Source organism: Chelonia mydas, chromosome 9, assembly GCF_015237465.2.
Source record: "Chelonia mydas isolate rCheMyd1 chromosome 9, rCheMyd1.pri.v2, whole genome shotgun sequence".
Classification (NCBI taxonomy): domain Eukaryota; kingdom Metazoa; phylum Chordata; order Testudines; family Cheloniidae; genus Chelonia; species Chelonia mydas.
This window is the reverse complement of record NC_057855.1, coordinates 24,863,128-24,887,458: the sequence shown is the minus strand read 5'-3', so window position 1 is coordinate 24,887,458 and position 24,331 is coordinate 24,863,128. Positions and strand designations below refer to the sequence as shown.

General features: G+C 40.9%; 1 protein-coding gene across 3 annotated transcripts in view; it reads left to right on the top strand.

Annotated features, from left to right (window-relative positions):
- The window catches only part of MME (membrane metalloendopeptidase), a 66,483-nt gene that overhangs the window by 21,870 nt on the left and 20,282 nt on the right, over window positions 1-24,331 (top strand). For all 3 annotated transcript variants that reach the window (XM_007057363.4, XM_043522791.1, XM_043522792.1), the window contains exons 10-17: window positions 575-676; window positions 4,636-4,772; window positions 4,874-4,967; window positions 7,944-8,072; window positions 10,996-11,094; window positions 15,393-15,473; window positions 16,588-16,691; window positions 20,066-20,124. In XM_007057363.4, coding sequence (XP_007057425.2) covers window positions 575-676; window positions 4,636-4,772; window positions 4,874-4,967; window positions 7,944-8,072; window positions 10,996-11,094; window positions 15,393-15,473; window positions 16,588-16,691; window positions 20,066-20,124 — 805 coding nt within the window. The remainder of the gene's footprint in view (window positions 1-574; window positions 677-4,635; window positions 4,773-4,873; window positions 4,968-7,943; window positions 8,073-10,995; window positions 11,095-15,392; window positions 15,474-16,587; window positions 16,692-20,065; window positions 20,125-24,331) is intronic.

Here is a 24,331-nt window from a genome sequence, read left to right as displayed (position 1 = left end):
GGGGAAGTAGCAATATGGCAAAAAGCCAGTATTTCCCTGCTCAGTGCTGCATCATGCAAGTGCTTGCTCCTCTCCTACCCTTAGGGCAGATCTGGCTCGGGGGGGATGCTGTACATTGGAAAGGACAGATGGAAACCCAGGAATGAAGTGGATCTTTGAGGACAAGAGAACATGTGCCAGATGGCTGTTTAAAGAACTTAACTGGGGATATCCGTGGTGCATGAGAAAGAGTAGAAGTATATCCCACGGGTTGAAAGTATCTTAGCAGAGCAAGAGAGCTTCTTGGAAAAGGCAGTGATACTGGCTCTCTAATCCAAAACCAATCCAAAAAGTAGAGACCTATAGTATTAACAGAGATTTAGTCAGTGTAATTTTGTCCTCTCTTTTGACTCAAGCCTACAACATGTACCTGCAAGACATTGAGCAATATATATACTGCCCATATACAGTAGACATGTATCAATGTATCAAGCCATAAGACCTTCAGTTCTTTCATCATTGTCACTTCCTTTTCCTGCTATTGCAATAAATTGCCTCAACTTATATAGTCTTCTTCTGTAATTAACATGTGTAGGCTACATCTAAACCTGAAGACAGAAACAATCCAGTTCTGCTGTATAATAAAATGACATTAACAGAACTCCAAAATAACTTCTCTTTGGAGATCAATCATAAGGTGAGTGATTAATATCCAAATATTTTCAAGTCCTATTAGTTCCTGATGAAAGAAACTGTCATATTATAGAATTCTTTTTGAAATAAAGCTTTTATCTAGAACTGAGGTATTTTAAAGTTGAACTATGTATATGAAGTGCTTGAAGATGATAGGCTATTACTGGCTGATTTGGTGCCACTAAATTAAAAACAAGGAAGTACTCTTTTAAAGCCAACACTCAGGATTGCTGGAAGAGCATTGACTAGAGCTGGTCAAAATTTTTCAACCCCAATTTTTTTGGGGGGGCGGCGGGGCCGGCAGGGAGGGGAGAAGACCAAAAAATGCAGACTTGGTAAACCAAAATGTTTTATGCATGTGTCGAATTCACCAAATGGTTTCAATTGAAAAGATAACCCCCAATACAGAAGGTTTTGGTTCATTTTCTAAATGATTCAAAGTTACATTTTTAAAATAAAATTGAAAAATATATATATATCCAGAAATCAAGATGAAATGTTCCATTACAGGTTGAACAAAATGTTTTGTTCGACCCAAAGCAAGTTGTTTTTTTATTTTTCAGAACAGCCAGCAGCCTGAAAAATAAAGTTATCCACACGTCTCTATATCTGAGAGCTAAACACATTATTTTGAGCCAGATTATGGCTGGCCTTGCCCCTGCCATCCCACACCCACACCCACCCTATGGTAAGGTTAGAGAAGAGGAGAGAAAATTCTCATTAAAAATTAATTCCGTGGACTTGATTTACTCTTGGCGGGGCAGGTGGGTGAAACTTGCCACTTCTGGACATACAGTCTTAGCTAATGGTCACTGGAAGAGAACTTGAAATGCTAGGCAGGAGTGTATTATTACTGAGTCTTTCCACCCAAGTAATGTCCTTTGAAATACACCTCCTGCCACTGCCTGTTACATAGTATCCTTCTTAATCTCAAAGACTGTCAATGACTTTAAATGTCCCAACCTAAATAATATCAATTTAATTCAGCTCAGTTTATCGCACTTCTGATTTCATAAACATCACATACACTCACAGATCTCAAATTAAACAATGACTATACATAAACTGTGGTATCAGGAATTTATTTAGTTTGCTCATAAAACATTACTGCCCTGGCTATTTCTAATGTCATGGGGAAATTAACAGCCACCTCTCTCCTGAAAGTCTGTCCAAAAATGCCTTAAGAAGGTATCAATCAAGACCAAGACACTTTTCAAAATAAGAGGCAGACCTTTTTGAGTGACAGACTTCCTCAAGTGTCAAAGTACAAAGCTGCTTGTGCTAGATACAGTAGCTTTCCTCAACTATTTAAAGAGCAGATTTAACTGAACAGGGGGAAAATACCGGAAAATAGCAGCTCAATTATTGTCTTCAATGACAACCATCTTCTTCTTTAATTTCCACCCCCTCAGTCTTCATATTGGCCCACAAAGGCTCTGCAGCCCTCTTTTAATCTTGAATTCCCAGCACAACGGAACAGGGAGTTATGGGCCAATATGCAGATTTTAACAGATCATGTGAACTTCTACACAAAGCAGTGTATAGTCTCAGTTTTCCTAATGGAAACTGCCATATCTACTCACACGGGAAGCTCATTTGGTAAAGTGATGAATGGAGAAGGTTTTTTGTTTTTTCATGGGATTCAATCCTGCAACATGTTGAACACCCTCATCTTCCATTGAGGTTTCTGGTAGTTGAAGGAGTTAAGCATCTTCCATGTAGTGTTCGGAGCAGCACAGGATAAGGCCAATAGGAGTGTAATGCATGTGAAAAGTAACACATTTTCCAGTGCTGTCTATATAACTGTCTGTGGAAAAGGCCATTACTCTGCCAATATGCTTCAGTACTGACCTAGAGGGAGCATGTATAGGTTGTAGAAGTATATTCTCCATTCTTACTCAGACCTTGTTCTTTGATGAAACTATGAACAAAGATGCCATGTTGGTGAGGTTAGTCATACAAATACCGTCCCACTACATAACAGAGTGAGACCAATAACTCATTCTTCATAATCCACAAAATAGTCTCCAGCTGTCAACAATTTTTTATAACTACTGCCTGTATGGGGGACAAATTCAGTGTTCAGTGAAAGATACTATAACCTCTTACCAGTCCTTTCATCCAGTTCAGTTTCAGTTTCGTCTAGTTCCTTGAGCAAAGAGCTATTAAAAACAGAAAACATAATGGCAAGCAATGATATTTCTTATTCAAAGCTTGTTCACAATTACAGAGCATAAAGGATTGGGGACCTATCTTACAGCACCTTCCTCCTACCAGGCCAGGTTTTGCTCTTGCTGAGCCAGCTCATTCCCTAGCGTAATTCTATCTGATGCTCTCTCATAGAATCCAGGGAAGCAGTTTTCCCACACAGTTAGTTTTTTTTATTTCAAGCCTTCTTAACACAAGAAAACAAAACCTCATAGACTCTTCCCTCAGTGTCTGTGCAGGCTGAGTAGTCCCTTCCCCAAGTCTGCTCCTCACACCAGTAAATTCATCAACCCAAAATGTCATGCCTCTTACGTCACAGCCTTAGTAACACAATTGGTCCAGCAGCAGTCTATTGCAAACAGCCACTAACCCATCAGTTTTCTGGAAGGTACTACCAACTCCTCCCTCCATTTCCTGCTGCCTTCTTTTATGGGGATCAACCAATTAAGTGCCAGCTCTTTTTCCCCAGTGCAACAGGTGGAGCTAATCAGCCAGCCAGCTGCAGGCTTCTGATCCCTGAGGAATGGTATCCCTTATACCTTCACACAGTTTCAAATTTAACATGTTCACGTTTTAAAATAACACACTGTGTAGACTGCATAGGCATTACTCAATAAGAATTTGCTTAATAGAAAATTGCTTTGATAGCTGTTCGTCCAAGCTCTGAAGACCTTGTAATAATGAACAGCAGCACAAACGAATATGGGGTTGGAGGCCAGAAGAGGAGGAGAAAAGCCACTTTATTCTAATGGTAGAGTGTAACTCACCCACATAAGCCAAAGACATGGTCTGTTTCAGTCTGTGTACCTTGTTCACATGTGAATGACATGGAATTCTGAGAGGAGACATTTTGCACAAGCCAGAATGTGGGATGCCCATGTTTTAGGGTGCTCATTCAGAGATGTGTCCAAACAGTTTGCTTTTATGCAGGTGTGTACCTGCCATTCACATTGACTTTTTTTTTTATTGTAGCCTGCCTTGGTCTCCTTGTACACTCTCCGTGTAAATACAAAGGCATTGTTTAATTTACTGATATTATAATGTGGTCTCCAAAGACAAGCACTAACCTTGGTCTGAGATTTAACTGCCTCTTTACACTGAAAACAGTGTTGCTTTCAAACATATATCCTTTTCAAGTATCTTGTTTTAGTGAAAATATGGCAGGCTGGGGAGCAAGAGTAAAAGGATTTGGGGTATGTTCCAAAGCCCACTGGAATACATCTTATTGATTTCACTGTGCTGTGTATCAGGACCTTAGTGCATATGAAAGTACAGGACCAGATTATCATATGTACCAAGGCCTTAGTATATATGCTATTACACTCCCAAAGCAATACAGAGGGGCCTTAGAGTAAATGAAAATAAGGTTCTCAGTGAATTATTAATTTAAAAACTTTTGACTAGAAATTAGAAAAGAAAAGTAAAGAGCTCCTGAAACTGCATAAATTATCATTTCCACTTTTCCAGATTTATTTTATAGTACCATAACCATTTAACTCACTGTACTTTAAAAAAAAACAAATTCCATATCCTGCACAGTAATTGTCAGCCTGGAGTAATATCATTTCAAATCCTCCAAAATCAAGTATTACCATGATAGCTCCAGTTACAGTAGTGTCACTATTAGGAAAACTAAAGATTAACTGAAACATTTGTTTCACTCAAACATAGTCCAATCCCAAAAAGAAATGGTTAACAATCCACATTATTTTAATCTTATTTAATACTTATCCCTAAAATGCATGTTTTTTCCAGCAATTCAACTGGTCAGAATTCATAAATAATATAATGTCAACTGTGAAAATTAATGTTGAGAATGCAGAAGATGTGGTTGTTTATGCTCCAGAATATCTAACCAAACTAAAGCCTATTCTTAATAAATATACTTCCAGGTAGGTATGTCAGGTATGTTTTTAAAATTTGCATTCTATTGCCAATAAGTTCCAAAAGCCTAGAAACATCACCAGCTTATTATTATTGTTTTATTACACAGAGACATTCAAAATTACATGATTTGGCGATACGTAATGGATCTTGTAAACAGTCTAAGCCGTAACTACAAGGACACAAGGAATGCTTTTCGTAAGGTGCAGAACTTCATCTCTCTTTTTAAATTTTAAATATGACTTTTTAACACCCACTAAAGGTAAATGTTTTCCGAGAACCAGCTACACGATATACATTTTTAAATACATTTTGAACTTTGCAACACACAAAGTTGTAGATGTTTGCTGATGGTCCTGCTGGAGTGTGTTTATAATTTATATGATGTATCCTTGATACTTGGAAAGCGGGTGGGAAGCATATTGTTCTAAGGTCTGTCTCTGTGTTATTCTGAATCTGAGTCAATCAAGTGAATGCATGATCAGTTTTATGGCAGTACAGTAATATTTTAATAATATTAGTATTTAGTAATATTTAATATTTTATGGCTCCTCGACTCCTGTTGACTTGCTGCAAGCTTTTCAGCACCTTACAGTATCATGACCCATAGCTAGGGTGACTAGATGTCCTGATTCTGTAGGGACAGTCCCGATTTTTGGGTCTTTTTCTTATATAGGCTCCTATTACCCCCAATCCCTTGTCCTGATTTTTCACACTTGCTGTCTGGTCACCCTACCCATAGCCAAACATTATGGGCCCAATATTGCGGTCATTAATGGCACAAACCTGCAAGATGCCAAGTACCGACTGTGTCTACACTTAAAATGCTGTAGCATGTCAGTGTAAACACTCATTACAGTGACGGGAGGGGTTCTCCCATCACTGTAGTTAATCTACCTCCCTAACATAACCACGTTAAGATCCTTTCCCCGATTCACCCTGAGCATTTTTCTCTGAAGATTTGACCATTCAGTCAGTTATTGATTTAAAATTTCACATGTTCTGGAGCTGGAGACAGAATGCTTGAAATTTGCAAGTGAAGATGCCAGAACCCTAGCAAAAAGGCCATCAAACCTGTTGCCACCACTTTTTAGAATCTCAGCAGAAGGAGCCTGGCAGATTGCTAGACTGCATATTCAAATAAACCTGCATCTGCTACAAAGGCAGGACTATGACCCTAGCTCACTGGAGTTCCATTCTATTCCCTGAGGCCAAACTGTCAGGTTGCACCATCACAGTTGTTGCCCCTCCAACAGATCTGTTATTGAGAGACTTGGAAAGACAGTGAAAATGGCATGCTCATTAGTATGGTGATGCATAGCACTTGGACTTGAAGTGACTGTACAACTGTGGATATAGTTATTTCCTTTAAAGAAAGTCACTGGCACCTTCTTTTTTCTATTATTATTATTCTTTAAAAAACAGAATTAAATGTTAAAAGCTATCTTAATGGAACACTGTAATTGAGAGTTTATGCACGATAAAATAATGAAAGTTAGTGGTATGGTTTCTAATAGACCCATTATGGTCACCTTACACACATGAATCTATATTAATGCATTGTAGTTTAGCACCATTGATAATCACATGCAGAGCGGATGAGTTTCCATTGTTGTAGGAAACATAATTTTGGATTTCCAGGGCCAGATTCACCAGTTCATTGCGCCACGCTGGTGAGACAAAACAGACTTAAAAGCCGCTTCCTGAGGATTCCACAGGTGTAGGAGAATCCCTGAGCAACAAAGAGCACCGTAATCTCTCTCCTGGCTATTCTAGCCATGTATGTGGCGTGTGGCCAGGTATAAGGGGGCACCTGAGCAACAGCTGCAGCAACAGCTCCCACCCCGCTTTGGTTTGTGGGCAGCTGGTGTAAGATTGAGCAGCAATGAGGTCACTTTTATGGTCTCCCATTGGACTTGTGCTGAGCACAGCTTGGCTGACCTACTGACTCTAGCCCCCTGATTTCTGAGTAAAAAATCTCGACCATAACATGACAGCTTAATTTTTTTTTGCATTTATTTTTGCTGTGTCTGCTGCTTTTTGTGGTTAAAAGTGAATCAGTCCCAGCATACTGTGCCAGTATTGTATTACGTGCATATTTCCCCGATGCAGGGTATATGTGTGTGTCTGTGTGTGAAAAAGGAAGCAAAATTAGAAATAGGGGAATTTTCTATTCTATTGAGTGGCAGTGTTGAATCATGTAAGAGTCATGGAAAAGCTGCAACAATGCAAGGTCTTCAGGGAAGCCTGTCGTAGACAGTTCTATATTGTGTCCCACTGAAGCCGTTTCCTCTCCTCCTAATTCTTCATGTATTTGTTGGTGTGAAAGGAAATATCAGCAGTTTTCCTTTTCACTATCATTAATTCAGTGCAAAGTGCAGCAACTATGTAGCTCTTAATACATGAAGTCCCAGATCTACAATCTTGAAGAGAAGGATAACTCTTTCCTCACTGAACAGGGCTCCAGGGAGCCACCAGATAATCACGGTGTGACTCCCTAACATTGTAATCGTTTTGTGATGTCACACCACCACATCAACATCTCTGCATCATCATTTATTAATGAAATATCATGACAAAATCTTTGCAACATGTACATTGATAGTACAAGATACCAACAGCCTGCCTTCAAACAGTCAGGGCTGCCCCCAAAATGTGTGGCTCTCGCTGGAAAGGTGGTATAGCCTATGTATCTGGGGTATTGACTAGGTGGATCCCCTGCTCAGATACCACCAGTGGCAGTCTTATGGAGCTGCTGGCAGGGCTGTGGTGGAAAGCTCAACCTTCCTCCTCTGGGTGTGAATTTGCCCTCTGGTCACAGTGGCCCTTAGTGGAGCACGGGGTTGCAGTTCAAATACAGGCACCAGGGCAGCAATGTGCAGCAACACCTTCCTTATCTCTCCCCTTTGTGGCTATTAGGGGTGTTTTTCTTCCCCCACTCCCTTCCATGGCTGCTGGAGGGATAGAAAATGTTGCCAGTGACTCCCGTATGTTTGCTCAGATCGGTGTTCAATTTAGAGAGTACCCCTCATCCCCACTAACACGAATGATAATTAAATGTAGTCAGTGAGGGTAGATTAGACTCCTCCAAAACTCATAGTCTGGCAATCAGCCACCATTCTCCTTCTGTTTATGTTGACCCAGATGTCATTCCTTTATCTAATGTTTATGTTTAACAGGCACTTTATGGCACAACATCAGAAACAGCTGTTTGGCGGCGCTGTGCAAACTATGTCAATGGCAATATGGAGAATGCAGTGGGACGACTGTATGTAGAGGAAGCATTTTCTGGAGACAGTAAACATGTGGTAATGTTTTCAATTCACTTAACTTGTTCACCATCCAAGTGGTTAAGTTTAGTAGATGATGATTTAATAAAAATTGGCTTCATATTAGAGTTGTAGAAACCCAATTATTGCTAAAAGAAAAGGAGTACTTGTGGCACCTTAGAGACTAACCAATTTATTTGAGCATAAGCTTTCGTGAGCTACAGCTCACTTCATCGGATGCATAAAAGTGGAAAATGCAGTGAGGATGTTTTTATACACACAGACCATGAAAAAAATGGGTGTTTATCACTTCAAAAGGTTTTCTCTCCCCCCACCCCACTCTCCTGCTGGTAATAGCTTATCTAAAGTGATCAGTCTCCTTACAATGTGTATGATAATCAAGGTGGGCCATTTCCAGCACAAATCCAGGTTTTCTCTCCCCCCACCCCACTCTCCTGCTGGTAATAGGTTATCTAAAGTGATCACTCTCCTTACAGTGTGTATGAGCCTCTGATAGTGTGGCTGATGTTATTAGGCCCTGTGATAGTGTCCCCTAAATAGATATGTGGGCACAGTTGGCAACGGGCTTTGTTGCAAGGATAGGTTCCTGGGTTAGTGGTTCTGTTGTGTGGTATGTAGTTGCTGGTCAGTATTTGCTTCAGGTTGGGGGGCTGTCTGTAGACAAGGACTGGCCTGTCTCCCAAGATTTGTGAGAGTGATGGGTCGTCCTTCAGGATAGGTTGTAGATCCTTAATAATGCGTTGGAGGGGTTTTAGTTGGGGGCTGAAGGTGACGGCTAGTAGCATTCTGTTATTTTCTTTGTTAGGCCTGTCCTGTAGTAGGTGACTTCTGGGTACTCTTCTGGCTCTGTCAATCTGTTTCTTCACTTCAGCAGGTGGGTATTGTAGTTTTAAAAATGCTTGATAGAGATCTTGTAGGTATTTGTCTCCGTCTGAGGGGTTGGAGCAAATGTGGTTGTATCGTAGAGCTTGGCTGTAGACAATGGACCGTGTGGTGTGGTCTGGGTGAAAGCTCGAGGCATGTAGGTAGGAATAGCCGTCAGTAGGTTTCCGGTATAGGGTGGTGTTTATGTGACCATCGCTTATTAGCACCGTAGTGTCCAGGAAGTGGATCTCTTGTGTGGACTGGTCCAGGCTGAGGTTGATGGTGGGATGGAAATTGTTGAAATCATGGTGGAATTCCTCAAGGGCTTCTTTTCCATGGGTCCAGATGATGAAGATGTCATCAATATAGCGCAAGTAGAGTAGGGGTATTACGGGACGAGAGCTGAGGAAGCGTTGTTCTAAGTAAGCCATAAAAACGTTGGCATACTGTGGGGCCATGTGCCACTGATTTGGAGGTATACATTGTCTCCAAATGTGAAATAGTTATGGGTGAGGACAAAGTCACAAAGTTCAGCCACCAGGTTTGCCGTGACATTATCGGGGATAGTGTTCCTGACGGCTTGTAGTCCATCTTTATGTGGAATGTTGGTGTAGAGGGCTTCTACATCCATAGTGGCCAGGATGGTCTTGTTAAACCCTGGATTTTTGCTGGAAATGGCCCACCTTGATTAGCATACACATTGTAAGGAGAGTGATCACTTTAGATGAGCTATTACCACCAGGAGAGTGGGGTGAGGGAAGAGAAAACTTTTTGAAGTGATAAACACCCATTTTTTCATGATCTGTGTGTATAAAAACATCCTCACTGCATTTTCCACTTTTATGCATCCGATGAAGTGAGCTGTAGCTCACGAAAGCTTATGCTCAAATAAATTGGTTAGTCTCTAAGGTGTCACAAGTACTCCTTTTCTTTTTGCGAATACAGACTAACATGGCTGCTACTCTGAAACCTGCCAATTATTGCTGATATTCATTTCATTCCACTGCAGATGCCCAGGGCAAATTCTGTCTTGGCATGCTTGCAGCTGCTCCAACTGACATAAATGGGAGCTGCACCACTCATACATCCAGTGTCAGAACTTGTTCCTTGAAAATACAGTAGCTTTGTTTCATTCCCATGCTAATGGCTACCAAGGCTAGATCAGGAAAAGGAAAAGCAAGCTTATCAGTTCAAGAGAATCTTTGAGTTATCTGACAAACATTACACAGTATATCATCATGCAGTACTACTCTGCTAATGTTTCTAAGCAAATAGATTTAGTTCCCTCATCCAGTACAGAGGGAACACTAATTGCAAAAGCATAAAATGTTATTTCCCACATTCAGATGTTCAGGTTGGGTTAAGAACAGTGAAGAAAATGCTGCTCAGCAATTCTCTGGGAAGCACCCATGTCAGCAATCTGTGATGATGGGATTATGTACCTTTTCCAGGACAGTAAAACAAGCAATTAGCAAATGACGCTAAGAGTGGATGTCAGTGAAGATTAGGCAATCTACAGCTTAGGCAAACTGCAGCTGGCAATATCATAAAGCAGAGAAGATTACAGAGCGAGGCACTGAATTTGATTACCTTTTCTGAAAACCAACTCTTTTAAATCAACTTAATTAAAATAAATTGATGAATTAAATATTTAAGTAAAATGATTTTGTAAGGTATATTTTCTCAATGAAAGGAGGGTGAATTTAGTTATTTAAAACAGTATTTTATTATGGCTAATGATGTGAAAATACATGATTTTTCCTTTGTAGTTATTACAGGGTTATTGTCTAATCATACATTCTTTAGGATCACTGACCATAACATCTTCCCAAATAATTATTGCTGCAATAAGTAATAGCCACTTTTAACTTTTGATTCTTTAAATAACAAAGGTAATTGTTATAATTAACACTTTCCACTTGGAAACTTTGCTTTCTGATAAAATTGGCCTTAAGATTTTGTTTGTTTGTTGCTCAATTAATATGCCATTTGAGTAACAACAAGAATGTACAAAACAGATGATGATTTAGGGAAAAATGACAGGGTGGTCTTACTGTATTCTGATGGCTTTTCCCAGGTTCAAGAAATGATTACACAAATCCGTGAGGTTTTTATAACAACGTTAGATGAACTCACCTGGATGGATGCAGAAACCAAAAAGAAAGCAGAACAAAAAGCAAGTGAAAAAACAAGTTTTGATTTGTTTTATAACCCTATTGTAGAGAGTGGTAACTTAAATTGACCAAAAAATCTAATCAGACAGTCATATCATTGCATTTATCTACTGTTACTTTAGTTAGATCAGAATAACAGCAATCAAGTTAGTACAATATGGAGATCCCTTGTTTATGAACTTTATCCAACCCTATTTCATTCTGAGGGTCTGTTTCCAGTCAACACAGCTACAACTGATAAGACTCAGACTTTACCACACGGAGTTTTTCCAGACCTTAAAAGTGTACCAATCACACATATAATCATAGTTTTTAAAGCTCCACATGCTACATTAGCAGTTTTCAGATTGACTGGGAATGACTGATGAGGAAAGGTTAAAAGAGATAAATATGCATGGTTCGACTAATCCATGGGTTTTTAACTGGGGGCAGCGGTCACAACCACCCTGCCTTTCCCATATTACTGAATAGAAGGGGGTCTCAGTTAAGTCCTGGTTACATTGGAGGATCCTGGCATGGAACAGGAAATCCATGTATAGAAAAGGTTGAGAATCACTGGGCTGAGCAGGGACAAAGGGAGTAGATACCCTTTCAAATACAATATTTGTAGACAGTTATAAAGATCAAAATGGAAAGGAATGATTTAAGGTAATTCACTGAGCTAAAATGACTGTAGGAGTAATGGGATGGAATTAAGAAGGGAAACATTTAGGCTGAATATTGTGAAAAACTCCTGGACAGCGAGATCTGTAGAACAGTCTTCTAAGGGCAGAGATAAAGTCCTGTTGCTTTAGACGTTTAAAACTAGGCTGAATTAAACACTAGACAACATACTGTAGGAGACCATCCTTCTTTTGCAGGGGAGATAACCAAATGGGATGATTTCTAATAAGAACATAAGAATGGCCATAGTGGTCAGATCAGTGGTCCACCTAGCCCAATATCCTATCTTCCAACAGTGGCTGGTGCCAGATGCTTCAGAGTGATCCATCCCATTGTCCAGTCCCAGCTTCTGGCAGTCCGATATTTAGGGTCACTTAGAGCATTGTGTTGCATCCCTGACTATCTTGGCTAATACCCATTGATGGACTGATCGTCCATGAACTTAGGTAATTCTTTTTTGAGCCCAGTTATACTTTTGGCCTTCACAACAACTCCTGGCAACAAGTTCCATAGGTTGACTGTGTATTGTGTGAAAAAGTACATCCTTATTGTCGGCAGACCGAGATGAGGGCAGCCTAGCCTAGTGGCCAGAGTCTGAGCCATAGTCAGTCATCGGGAGCCAAGGGTCAAACCAGAAGGCACACACTGAGTATCAGATACAAGGTTCAAGCTGGAGTCCATAGTCAGGAGCCAGAGCCTAGGATCAAACGAGGTCAGGAACTGGATCAAGCAGGGCAGCAGGCAAGGAGGGGTTCAAGGCATGGTCAGGACAGAAGCGAGGCTGGGTGGAAGGCAGGAGCAGGCATATGGGGGAGGCGGGTAGGACAGTATGATCACTGAGAAGCCAGGAAGCTGCTGCTGCTGCTGGCTTAAAAGCCAGCCTTCTGGCCTCAGCAACCAATCAGGTGGTGTCGCTAATCAAGCAGGCTTCTGCAGGTCAGCTGTACTGATGAGGCTGCTTGGAGACTAGCTCTGCTGCAGTTCCTAATTCCTGACACTTATGTTGGTTTTAGACCTAGTGCCTTTTAATTTCCTTGGGTGAGCCTAGTTCTTAGGGTATGTGAAGGGGTAAATAACACTTCCGTAGTCATTTTCTCCCCACCAGTCAAGATTTTATAGATTTCTATCATATCCCCCCTTAGTCGACTCTTTTCTAAGCTGAACAGTCCCAGTCTTTCTAATCTCTCCTCAGATGGAAGCTGTTCCATCCCCCCCAATCATTTTTGTTGCCCTTCTCTGCACCTTTTCTAATTCTAATAGATCTATTTTTAAATGGGCTGACCAGAACTGCCCACTGTATTCAAGGTGTGGGCGTACCATGGATTTATACAGTGGTTTTCTGATATTTTCTGTCTTATCTATCTCTTTCCTAATGGTTCCTAAAAAGAAAAGGAGTACTTGTGGCACCTTAGAGACTAACAACTTTATTTGAGCATAAGCTTTCGCGAGCTACAGCTCACTTCCTGTAGCTCACGAAAGCTTATGCTCAAATAAATTGGTTAGTCTCTAAGGTGCCACAAGTCCTCCTTTTCTTTTTGCAAATACAGACTAACACGGCTGCTACTCTGAAACCTAATGGTTCCTAACATTCTGTTAGCATTTTTGACTGCTTCTCCACATTGAGCAGGTGTTTTCAGAGAACTACTTAGAGTGACTCCAAGATCTCCTTGAGTGGTAATAGCTAATTTAGACCCCATCATTTTGTATGCATAGTTAGGAGTATGTGCATTACTTTGCATTTATCAACAATATTCTAGAGCTGGTTGAAATTTTCCCAATTTTGAGTATTTTAATGACATTTTTCATCAAATTCTGTCTCTAATTTTTTTTAAAAGAAAACCCTGAAAATGGTGGGATTTTTCTACCTAGTATCGAGCTGGTCAATTTTTTTGACAATTGTATTTTTTCAAAATTTGGAAAAACCCATTAATTTTTTTGAAAAATTCCTGTGAAATGTATTGTTGTTTTTTCAACAGGCTCTAGATTCTGCAACATATAAAATAATGTCATTATTGCAACATTACAGTCAGGAAGTTCAAAGTTAATGTTCCCCAATGAGTTTAACCATGCTCCCCTGCACATTTTGCTTTATGTTAGTGTCTTTCATTACATGCTTATGCAATGTAGATGCAATTATACGATATTATATTTATGTACATCCATGGTCATAGAGAATAGTTAGTTATAATCTATATCAACAGTTCAACAATGCAGTAGGTTAAGTCCAAGAATGGTATTTTAAGCAAGGTAGTATATTGAGCACTTATTGTACACTCTGTACTATAATTAGTTCTGGATATGTGCTCAGCCTCTCCAACCTAAGAAACATTTGCAAGACTATGCAGATTCACATGGATGAGCCTTTGACTCAAATCATTACATTTCAAACTACTTAGTATTAGGCCTTGTTTATACTATAGGGGAAATTCGACCTAAGCTACACAATTTGAGTTACGTGAATAGCGTAACTCAAAGCAACGTAGCTTAGACCTACTTACCACGGGGTCCACACTATGCGATGTCGACGGGAGATGCTCTCCCGTTGACTGCCCCTATTCTTCTCGATCTGGAGTACAGGAGTCGACGGGAGAGCAATCTCTGGTTAATTTAGCGGGTCTTCACTAGACCCACTAAATCGACCGCAATACATCGATCGCCGCTCATCGATCCCCCGTAAGTGTAGACAAGTCCTAAGATTCCCAAATGTACTGAGATGAGTTACTTATATTGCTTATTTGTGTGCATAGCCAGTCAGAGCATTACTTACAGACATATCAGTTAATGGTTTAACAGTTAAATTCACTGTGGCATTTATATTTTGAAAATATGAGAAAGGATTGCCAAGGAGGCCTTTACTATCATGAGGATTTTTATAACTTCTGGCCGTGTCATCAAATAAAAAACACTGATCAGTTACACAAAGTAATGGACATTGAATGGTCTGGACTGAAAAGATTGGATCTGGATTTCAAACAAACCCCTCAACATACAGGGGTGTTCAAATACAGGGGTTTGGTTCAGTCAATGGTAGATGTAGAAGCCTGCTCTAAAATTTGGATCCAGATTCAGATTCTGAAAATTCCTGTCTTCAAAAGCTGGGATTTGTTCAGATTCAGGATTTCAATTTGATCCCATCTCTCCATATAATGTACTTATCCCTGCAAATATTAACAAGACTATTTTGCCTGCCTTGTGTTGAAGTTACACAAAATAAAATTATTAATTTAATTTCTGTCTTGTAGAAATATCAGATACGTTGGGATAACCTTCCATTCACTGAAATAAGTATTGCATTTGAAACTGCTGCTGAGATATGGGGTCCGGCGCTAGCATACAGGTTTATAGAAAAAGCATATGATAGTATTTCTGTTGAATGGGACACATTTTTTTAATTCTTTTAGAGTCATAAAGTAATTAACCATAGGACTTTACAATCCTTAAAATCCATAAAAGAAAAGAAAAAAAATACCTCAACAAAAACTCTGTACAATGAGACTGAAGGCTCCTACACAGGTATTTCCAAATAGGTGCCTGTAAACATCTGGTACATTACTAGTATCTGATCATCTTGAAGGTATAGCTGTATTTGGATTGGCATGTAATAGCAAACCCATTTAAATGTTATTATGTCCTTTAGGCTGCAGCAATTACAGAGAGGATCGGCTATCCAGATGATATCATAACGGATAATAATAAACTGAATAATGAATACCAAGATGTAAGTAACCATAAAGTCATCATGCAAACAATGATTAGCAAAGGCTCTTAAGAACTATTATGTGATTGTACTACACGCCTATGCAGGGATATAAGGCGTAAGATTTCACCTCCACATGGGCTACCTGGATCTTGAATTCAGGGGAGCAGGAGTCAGGGAGTGGGTGGAGTTTAGGTTCTGCACATCCGCCCTCCTCCCCCCGATATGCAGTGTGGCACAGATGATTGATCCAGCATGGGTAGTGGTATAATTTGCTGCTGGTATAGGCCAAGACATGCCCAGGGGATGGTGCATAAGTGCAGATTCCAATGGCATTATATCAGCATAAAATTGGAGTAGTGCAATGGAGAATCAGGCCCAGTATTTCTACTGACTATGTGTGAATTAAACAGTCCTGCTTTAAGTGACTTCAGTTTCATGGAATTCAAAGAAGTTGTGCCCATATCAGGGTTGAATTTGGCCCTTCATTTGTGACCTTCTGCAAGTCACCTAGTGTAAACTGTATCTCAGTTTGTCCATCTGCAAAGTGTGGCTCATAATTCTCTCCTGCCTTGCAGGGATATCATGAGTTACTTTCATTAAAGTATGTAAAGCATGTTGAGATCCTCAGATAGAAGGTGGGGTAGGAGTCCAAAGTGCTGTTAATATTTTTAAAGCTAAAAAAGAATGGAGAGTCATAAAAAAAATCAGAATATCTTCTTAAAATAACCTACTGGCCTGATTCTGACATGCATACTCCTGGGAAGCAGCACCATTGATTTGAATTAGGTGATTCCTAGAATAAGGTACTACTCACTCCAAGTAATGATGGCAGAATCTAGCCCTAAATCTACAAATATTAAATAGTGGTAGCAAATAATGATCCTTTGGGGTACACTGCACTGCAACATTACATTAGCGTATGTCCTGGTGCTGATGTAGTTGTGATACCCAGGGAATGATGTTACAGAGCACTGCAAACCAAGATCTGCTTTTGCAGCTTAGAAATTTTCATAGGAAATTCATCACTCTGAGTACCATGCTCGAAATGTACTTTTTAAATCCAGTCCCTCTTCGGTAGCAGTCAAGTAACAAACCTGCAATATCATTTTTCTTTTATTTCTCCTTTTTTAAGCTGAACTACAAAGAGGACGAGTACTTTGAGAACATCATTCAAAGTTTGCTATTTAGCCAAAGGAAGCGGCTGAAGAAGCTCAGAGAAAAGGTGGACAAGGAACAGTATGTATTTTAAATGTCTGTGTATTGTTTATCACGTGTGTTTAAAGTAAGACATAACTGGCTTTCAGGTAAGCACCTGGGATTGGCCACACTCCTCCCCAGCACTCCTCTTTTCACCAGGGCTCAGTTCCACATGGCCATAGATGTTTGCTACCATTGCTGAGCAATGTGCACATTTCTCCACACTATGTGAGCAGTGTACTAACATTTCCTGCACACGCTGAAAGCAGAGCATTAGCACTTTGACTTGCTTCTTCACCCTAAATCAGCACAGATATTACCAGGGATCTACGGTCTCCAGATGTTCTCTCATTAATTGGTGTTTGAAGATAGATCTGAATTCAGGAAAGATCGGTGTCCGAGTGTTTATCAAAACAAGAAAGGTGATTACATTTATTTAGGTAATATAAAAGAATGCAGCATGTATATTGGTGAGTTTTTTGGGAGCTTGAGCTTGTGAGGTACTGAGTTGAGAATGATACTGGAATAACTGAAACATAATGCAGTTATATTACAAATGCAATCCATCATGTATACATTTATCTTATAAATACGATCCGGATGTGAAGCACAGTGAAATCAATGGGAAGTTTGTCTACCTAGCTATGCAGGAAATGGCTCTTAATTACTATACACATTTTTTGCAAATCTTATAAGATAAGAAGTCACAAAAAGGAGTTAGGCAAACACTTCAGGTCTGGTCTACACCTAAGACTTAGGTTGACCTAGCAACGTTGCTCACGGGGTACGAAAAATTAACACCCCTGAGAGATGTAGTGAAGCTTACCTAAGCCCCAACGTAGACATCATTAGGTCAAAGAAAGAATTCTTCCAGTGATGCTTAGCTTAGCTTAGCTACTGCCTCTCAAGGGGCTGGATTTGCTACAGCAATGGAAAACCCACTTCCATCACTACAGTAAGTGCCTACACTACAGTGTGGTGTAGCTGCCGCACTGCTGTTGTCCCACTGTCGTGCTTGTACTGTAGACATACGCTTAGAGGTAGAGAAGCTAATATAAAAAAGCTAAACGCCCTAAATGGTCCCGGGGGCCTCCTTCCAACCTGAAATATTACTATGATACTTCACTTAGGTCATTTAATTTAGTGACACAGAATGTAACTACTATAGACTAAAAGCAATTGATCTAAGCATTGACATCTGTGCAACTGTATGAGTGCAGCTAACGACTAAATTTGTGCACATCCCTCTCTCCAGCTGGCTCCCTTGCAGTGCTCTATTACCTACTTCTCTTGTTATAATTTCATTTACACTCTGCTTTTACAATAGACTGTCCTATTACCCAGTTCTCTTGTCTGGGCTCAGCTAAACTCTGCTGTCACTAGCATATCTCAAAGCTACAATTTTATTTTTCAGCCTTTAGCTTTTTAAAAACTTTGTCCATCTTTTGAGAAAATGTTCAGTATTGACCAGTGCCAGAATGGAAGGAACTTACCTGTCGTGGAGGGGTTCAAAGGCTGTGATTCACTAGCTGATGCTGCTTCTTGTTTCAGACCAGAGCACAGTTTCTCATGTTCTTTGTAAATTTTACTCCGTGGTTTCTGATTTAGAGAAACTGCCTTAATGCATCATCAAAGTCTCTGTTGTCTCACCTGTTGTGAGATAATATACTTTGTGGCTATTTGACCGGATCTGCCCCCTGCTGGCATACAAGGACTGTTCCACCAAAACCCATGGCAAAATGGGGTGAGGATTCATCAGTTGAAGAGGGTGGCTAGCATCTACGGGGGAGGGCAGCTTTACTTTCCACTCAAAGGCTGAAACAAGCATGTGCTGTATCAGCCCAGTCCCTGGTTGTCCTGGCCACATCCCTCCCCTGCCAGCACTGCCCACTTTTTTGGCTACTTTAGCCACTTGCAGGACCCAAGCAGAGAGGGGATGATGACCAGAATGGATCACCGACCACAAATGCAAGACTATTCTCATAAGTAAGAGCTGCAGAAGTGGGTTTGTTCAGTTTATCTTTGTAACTGGTTTATAGTTTTTAGCTCAGTTTTGGCAGAGTCCAACAGACTACAGGTAACCTTTTTCAGCCTGTCATCTTACCACCTTACACTTGGTTTTTGTCCATGGTCACTAGGTATTCCCTATGCATCCATCGGACTGCAGCTTTGCATGGTATACACCTTCTTGGAGGGGACTCTAGTCTGTGCCCCTTTGACCAAGAATCCTGACCAGAGTAGGCTCCAGGCACCCTTCTTTCAGTACATCTTGTTAAAGGTTGAAGGTTGTTTTATGTCTCTGGGATGGTCAGCAGGAAACTCCCAAGCGGGATAAGACTCAAACAGAATTAAAAACACAGTCTGTTTAGAAGAGAATAAAAATCATGCTAACACAAAAGCAGCAGCATGTATCCTTGTATTCATTAAGTGTTAACTTAGAGAGGTACCTCTTAGGTTAGTTACAATGGGAGAAATGAAGTCTGTCATTCCCAAAGAATACATTCTCCTTTCTCCCCACTAACCACCCATCAAGTAGTAAATAAGGGTTCAGTGCTGTGGTCTTATGGAGGTAAAATTCTTATCAGTTTCACTGGAAGAAAGCCCTGTTAGGATTCCAGTGAGGTCAGTCAGGGCCAAGGGTCAGAGTAGGGACAAACCCAAGACTGGGAGTGGCAGGGGAGTTCATAGTCAGATCCAAGGCAGGGTTAATACCAAGGGTCAGAGTCTGAGTCAGGCAGTGAAGTCCTAATCAATCTGAGAACAAGCCAGGAATTCAACAGCAAGGAACAGGACCAGTCATGGCAGCCACAGAAGAATCACACTGTTGCCTAGGCACTCCCTGGAATGCCCCTTGCGTTTATATTGGTCAGGGAGCCAATCTGGAGCCATGGGGCTGCTGTCTGTCAAACACGTGAGGCAAAACTTTCCATGCACTGTGGGAAATGGAGCACAAGTTAATTATAGCTGCTGCTGCTGGGTGACAGCCTGGAGTGGCTAGCTGCCCAGTAGCTCTACAGAACTGGGTTCTAGACCTGTGTGGGCCTCACATCCCTGTATAATGACCACAGGCTCAAGTCTGCTATCTAGATTTCTGGACTTATAGCTGATGATGGATCCTGAAAACATTGACATACAAGACTATAAACACAATTTTAATTAATCATAAATACTTTGAAATCACAATAATCTATGCTGGTGTGTCTCACTACTTGAAGATAGGCAATCTGGATTAATTATGTTTTTTTGTGTTTGAAATTTTTCCAGCGAAATCTTCTAGTGCCAGTAAAAGGAAATCTAAATATTTTCAGTAACAGGTGAAGGAGAGGGTCACTTTCCTGATCTGTTCCCATGCCCCATTGAGCTTGCTGTTAAGAATTGCATTTCTAACTAGACTTCTTGTGTGTTTTCTGTAGGTGGATAAGTGGGGCCGCTGTCGTCAATGCCTTTTATTCTGCAACCAGGAATCAGATAGGTAAGGTTTACTAGCATACTGAAGGTACAGTTCTTTAATGGCCTGGTTATTTGTTTTTAAGCCCAGGAAGTGATAGCACCCAATAGCATATGGACTGCAGAAGGCCCTCAGTGTAGCAGAACGACAGAGCTTTCATTACTTGGGGATTAGGTGATTGTGGGGCTCTCACTCACGGATGGGGACTCCACATCTTTTGTACATGGAAGAACTGGGAAGTGGACCATTTCTGCATAAGCCAGCAGGGAAGGGAGCTTGGAGTTCAGCTGTGGAAGCGAAAGAGGTGTGGCCAGTGGGTCAAAGATTACAGTGACCACAAACCTTGCCTAGGGGATGCCCAGGAGTTGCAGTAACTGTACTGGCCTGAGAGAGGAAGCAGTGGCCTGAGCTGCCCAGAGTTCTGTCTGTAGATTAGAGGTGGATTCTGCTCCCTACACCTTCTCCGTAGCTCCTTCACACAAAGCCTATTTACTCTAGCTTTAGTCGGGACAGTGAATTTCATCCAGGTGAATAATGGAAGCATGAACTTACTGAATGTATTCCTTACAATCCCTTAACATCCCTTTTCATGTCCTCTTTATGGGCCATAAATCTCCTGCCCTTACGTTCATGGAGGTTCCTTCCCCTGGGAGTATTCTCATCTAAATCAACGGGGCTACTCTCAGAGAAATGTCCTTTTGGCAAGGTAACGGAAGATGGCCCCATGTTAAATCATCTTGAAATGCGAGTGTAACTAACTTTAGCCTGTAAGGAAATCTGTTTCCACTGCAATAGGCTCAGCTGGCATTTGTCATTTTTTTATCTTAAACCTACAACACGGCACATTCTATAAAGTACTGCTCTGTAAAATCTTGTGAAGTCTGGGGGCTCCTTGGTTGCTATTTCTGTTAAGCACATGTCATCCATCAGATGACCTGAAACTCCTCGTCTGTCACATGCTTCATCTCTCTTTAATTCTGGTTTCCTTTGTACTGGAAAAAATGAAAATGTCAACCTGGCAGATTAAACTCAGCACAAAAACAGCTTAAAGAAGAGAAGACACAATAATCATCAAATAGCTTTAGCAATGCTTTTGGGTATAGCTAGAAACCTTGTAGTATCAGCGTATTAGGCCCACCTTCGGTTATATATAATTTGGAAATAGAAGAGAAACAATAAAAAGATGATAAATTATTTTTATGAATATGGAAAAATAGGCTTTGGCTGAAGAAAAGAATATAGTAATAGTGAGAGAAACCTCTGAGGTTCCCCCTTCTATATAACAATAACATACTTTGCATCAAAGCAGACACTTTCATCCAAAGATCTCAAATGTGCATATACCATAGGTGCAGTAAGTATTATTATCCTCATTTTATAGAAATTTAGAGAAATTTGAAGCTCAGGCAGTTGAAGGGGCTTTCCCTCAGTCAACCAGAGATCAGTGCCGAAGCCAGAACTCCTAATTTCCCAACCCTGCTGGGTGCTTCCTTACTATTATGTATTTGTTCAATTCTCAAATGGAAGATCTTCTCCTTTTACACTATTCAAGAAACTGCTCACAGGGCCCCTGCTGGAGATTGCCCCTGGCAAGGAAGAAGCCGAAGTGGGTGCAGAGCAGGTGTAGTCAGCATTTCTGCTTTCCTTCCATGACTCCTGGTGCAAGAGGGCTAAGGCATGTCAGGAGCAGAAAGGACTAGGAAGAAGACAGGGAAGGGGATGGGTGGGGCACCCTGGGGGCCATAGGCAACTAGGGCAAGTTAGAGCAGCCCCAGCCTCCTCTAACCTGTGTTGGGGCTGGAGCACATATAACTATCCCCCTAATAGTCCCTTCAGTCTGCTGTGCTAGGTGGGTGCAGCAGAGGACCTGGCCCCTTGTGTCTATTTCAATTCAAGTATCTGTTATTTCTGCTTTTTTCATCTTGGTGCCCCTGTGTAGTATTTTGCTTCATATGCGACACCAAGACAGAAGGGACACTCACAGGTACAGACTCTGGCCTTTATAACCCCTTATGGAGACACCATAAACCATATATAATTCTTATTACTGCATGAAAACAAAGCTGTACCATGTTTAGAAACTATAGGACCTGATCTTGCATTGCTTGCACAAGAAGAAATAACGTGTTACTGGTTTACATATGGAAAGCCTTTGTAGAAAATATTTGACACTCTTGGTTTCATTGCAGTTAAACCAGGGCTGTTTAATATTTAAAAAATTGTTTCTATTACAATCTTACTTCTGTTTTCAAACTAAGTATTAAATCAGCATGCAGACTGGTGTGCAGTTTCTTCCACTGGGTTCTCAGGTTGCTAGTGTTAAAAATTATGTCACTTTTCTGCAACATAGTCACCTCCAGCAGGAGGTTCAACTGCAATTTGAAACTTTATTCTAGGAATATATATCAATTTATTGCATGGCAAAAAGTGATTCCCATTGCACACTGTGTAAGCACAGCTGCACTGAGCTGAATGGATGCGGTTTTCCTTTCATTTTTCTGGGGCATATTTACATTGCTAACATTTTGAGAGTATGTATTTTCTACCCAGAAGAAAACAAAAGTTAATGTTACATCTTGGATCATATAAACCCTGCTCCTGCTCCCACGAATTTTGAAGGTCTAGGATCAGACCCAGAATGAAAGAGAATTGGAATTCTAAGGTCAATACTTCCAAGAAGGTTGCTAGTTTGATTGGAATATTTCTTTTTTTTTTAAATTAGACAATTTCAAAATGGTCCTGAAGTCCTAGGTCCATAGTTTTTATTGAGCCAGTTTATATCTTGTTCACAGCTCCGCAAATGTGGCCCCACCTTTTCCCAAAACTCCCCATCGCCTTTGGGCTTGCACTCAGAGAGGCACTAGAAGTTTGTAGTCTCTAGTGCACAGGGACTACAATAATGTTGGCCCTGGCACAGGGAAGGCAAGATTGACGGGAGTAGGAGGAAGCCTCCAAGCACCCTACACCTGGTGCACCTAAATGAGAGCCAGGGACAATGTAGCAGCCCATGGCAATTTGATTAGGTGGGTTGTGTGAAATATTTGCATGAACATGTGAAACCATGTTCAGGTTTCATCACCCACTTGAAACTCAGATAATGTTTGCTCACAAATTTTTCCAGTTAACCTCAGCCAATTTCTGTCTTTAAATCAAAATCATGTGAAATTTGCAGTTTTGCACTGCACCAAGTGAGCATCCCTTTGACACGGTAGGGGTTTTTGAACATGAAACGTGTGGGGATGGAGTTCCAACCACACAGATTGAAACCAGCAGTACACGATCACCCAAATGCCGGCAAAGCAAAACTGCCACACAATTATCATTAGCTACAAGAGCTCCCACAAACAGACTACAGTAAGAGCTTAACACAGACAACACTCCATTGACTTCACTGACTAGTTGCACTTGGGTAAGGACTGCAGAATGAGGCCAAGGGTGTTGAAGTCAAATAAACATTCTGAAAGTACCTTTCAACATGCAGCCTAAAAATCTGCTCACAGAGCTTTGTTTAAAATAGCTTTTGCTTAGTAATCAGTGGAACAGGAGTCATAATTTGGAAGCTTGAAGCTAATGACTGATAAGAATTTATGGCTCATATTTACTATCTCATCCTTGAGCTATGGCGTGTCACTTTATAATTAAAGCAGCATGATCTTTAAAGTTGATGCTTGAATAGCTTAGTAACACACGTAAGAAGATTTCTTCTACAGCAGAGCTTTCAGCACAGTGCTTAGGGAATTTAGGGATCTGTCCTGGTGCTTCAGTACAGCCAACGGCTGGGGTGATATGGATCCACATTTCCTCAGCAGGACCTCTGGGAGGCACTCTGCCTCAAAGAGAATTCTCCCTAAGCTGTTGGGCGTGCAGGGGGAATGCTGGGAATAGTCCACTGCTTGAGACCTTCAGAAGGTGCACCATAGATTCCCCATGCAGCCAGTTGTCTCTCTTGGCAAATATATGGGAAGAAGGCAGTGTACCCATGTCCACCCCTGTCGTCTTTGGAGTATCTTGCATCCTAGGAGTGCCTCGAGGAAGCAGGCTTTGTGCTTCAGGGACTAGAGCTGTGTTGTGCAGGTGTGCACAGGGCTGGTGTAGTGAGGTGCCTGAGAGCCCGCAGAGTAGCAGGGCACAGACAGGCTCTCAATGCTCAGCAGGAGTTGCACATAGTCTTAAAATCTCCACTCTGAATGTACCCCATAACTTTAATAGTGCCTCAGGTAACTCTAGTTAA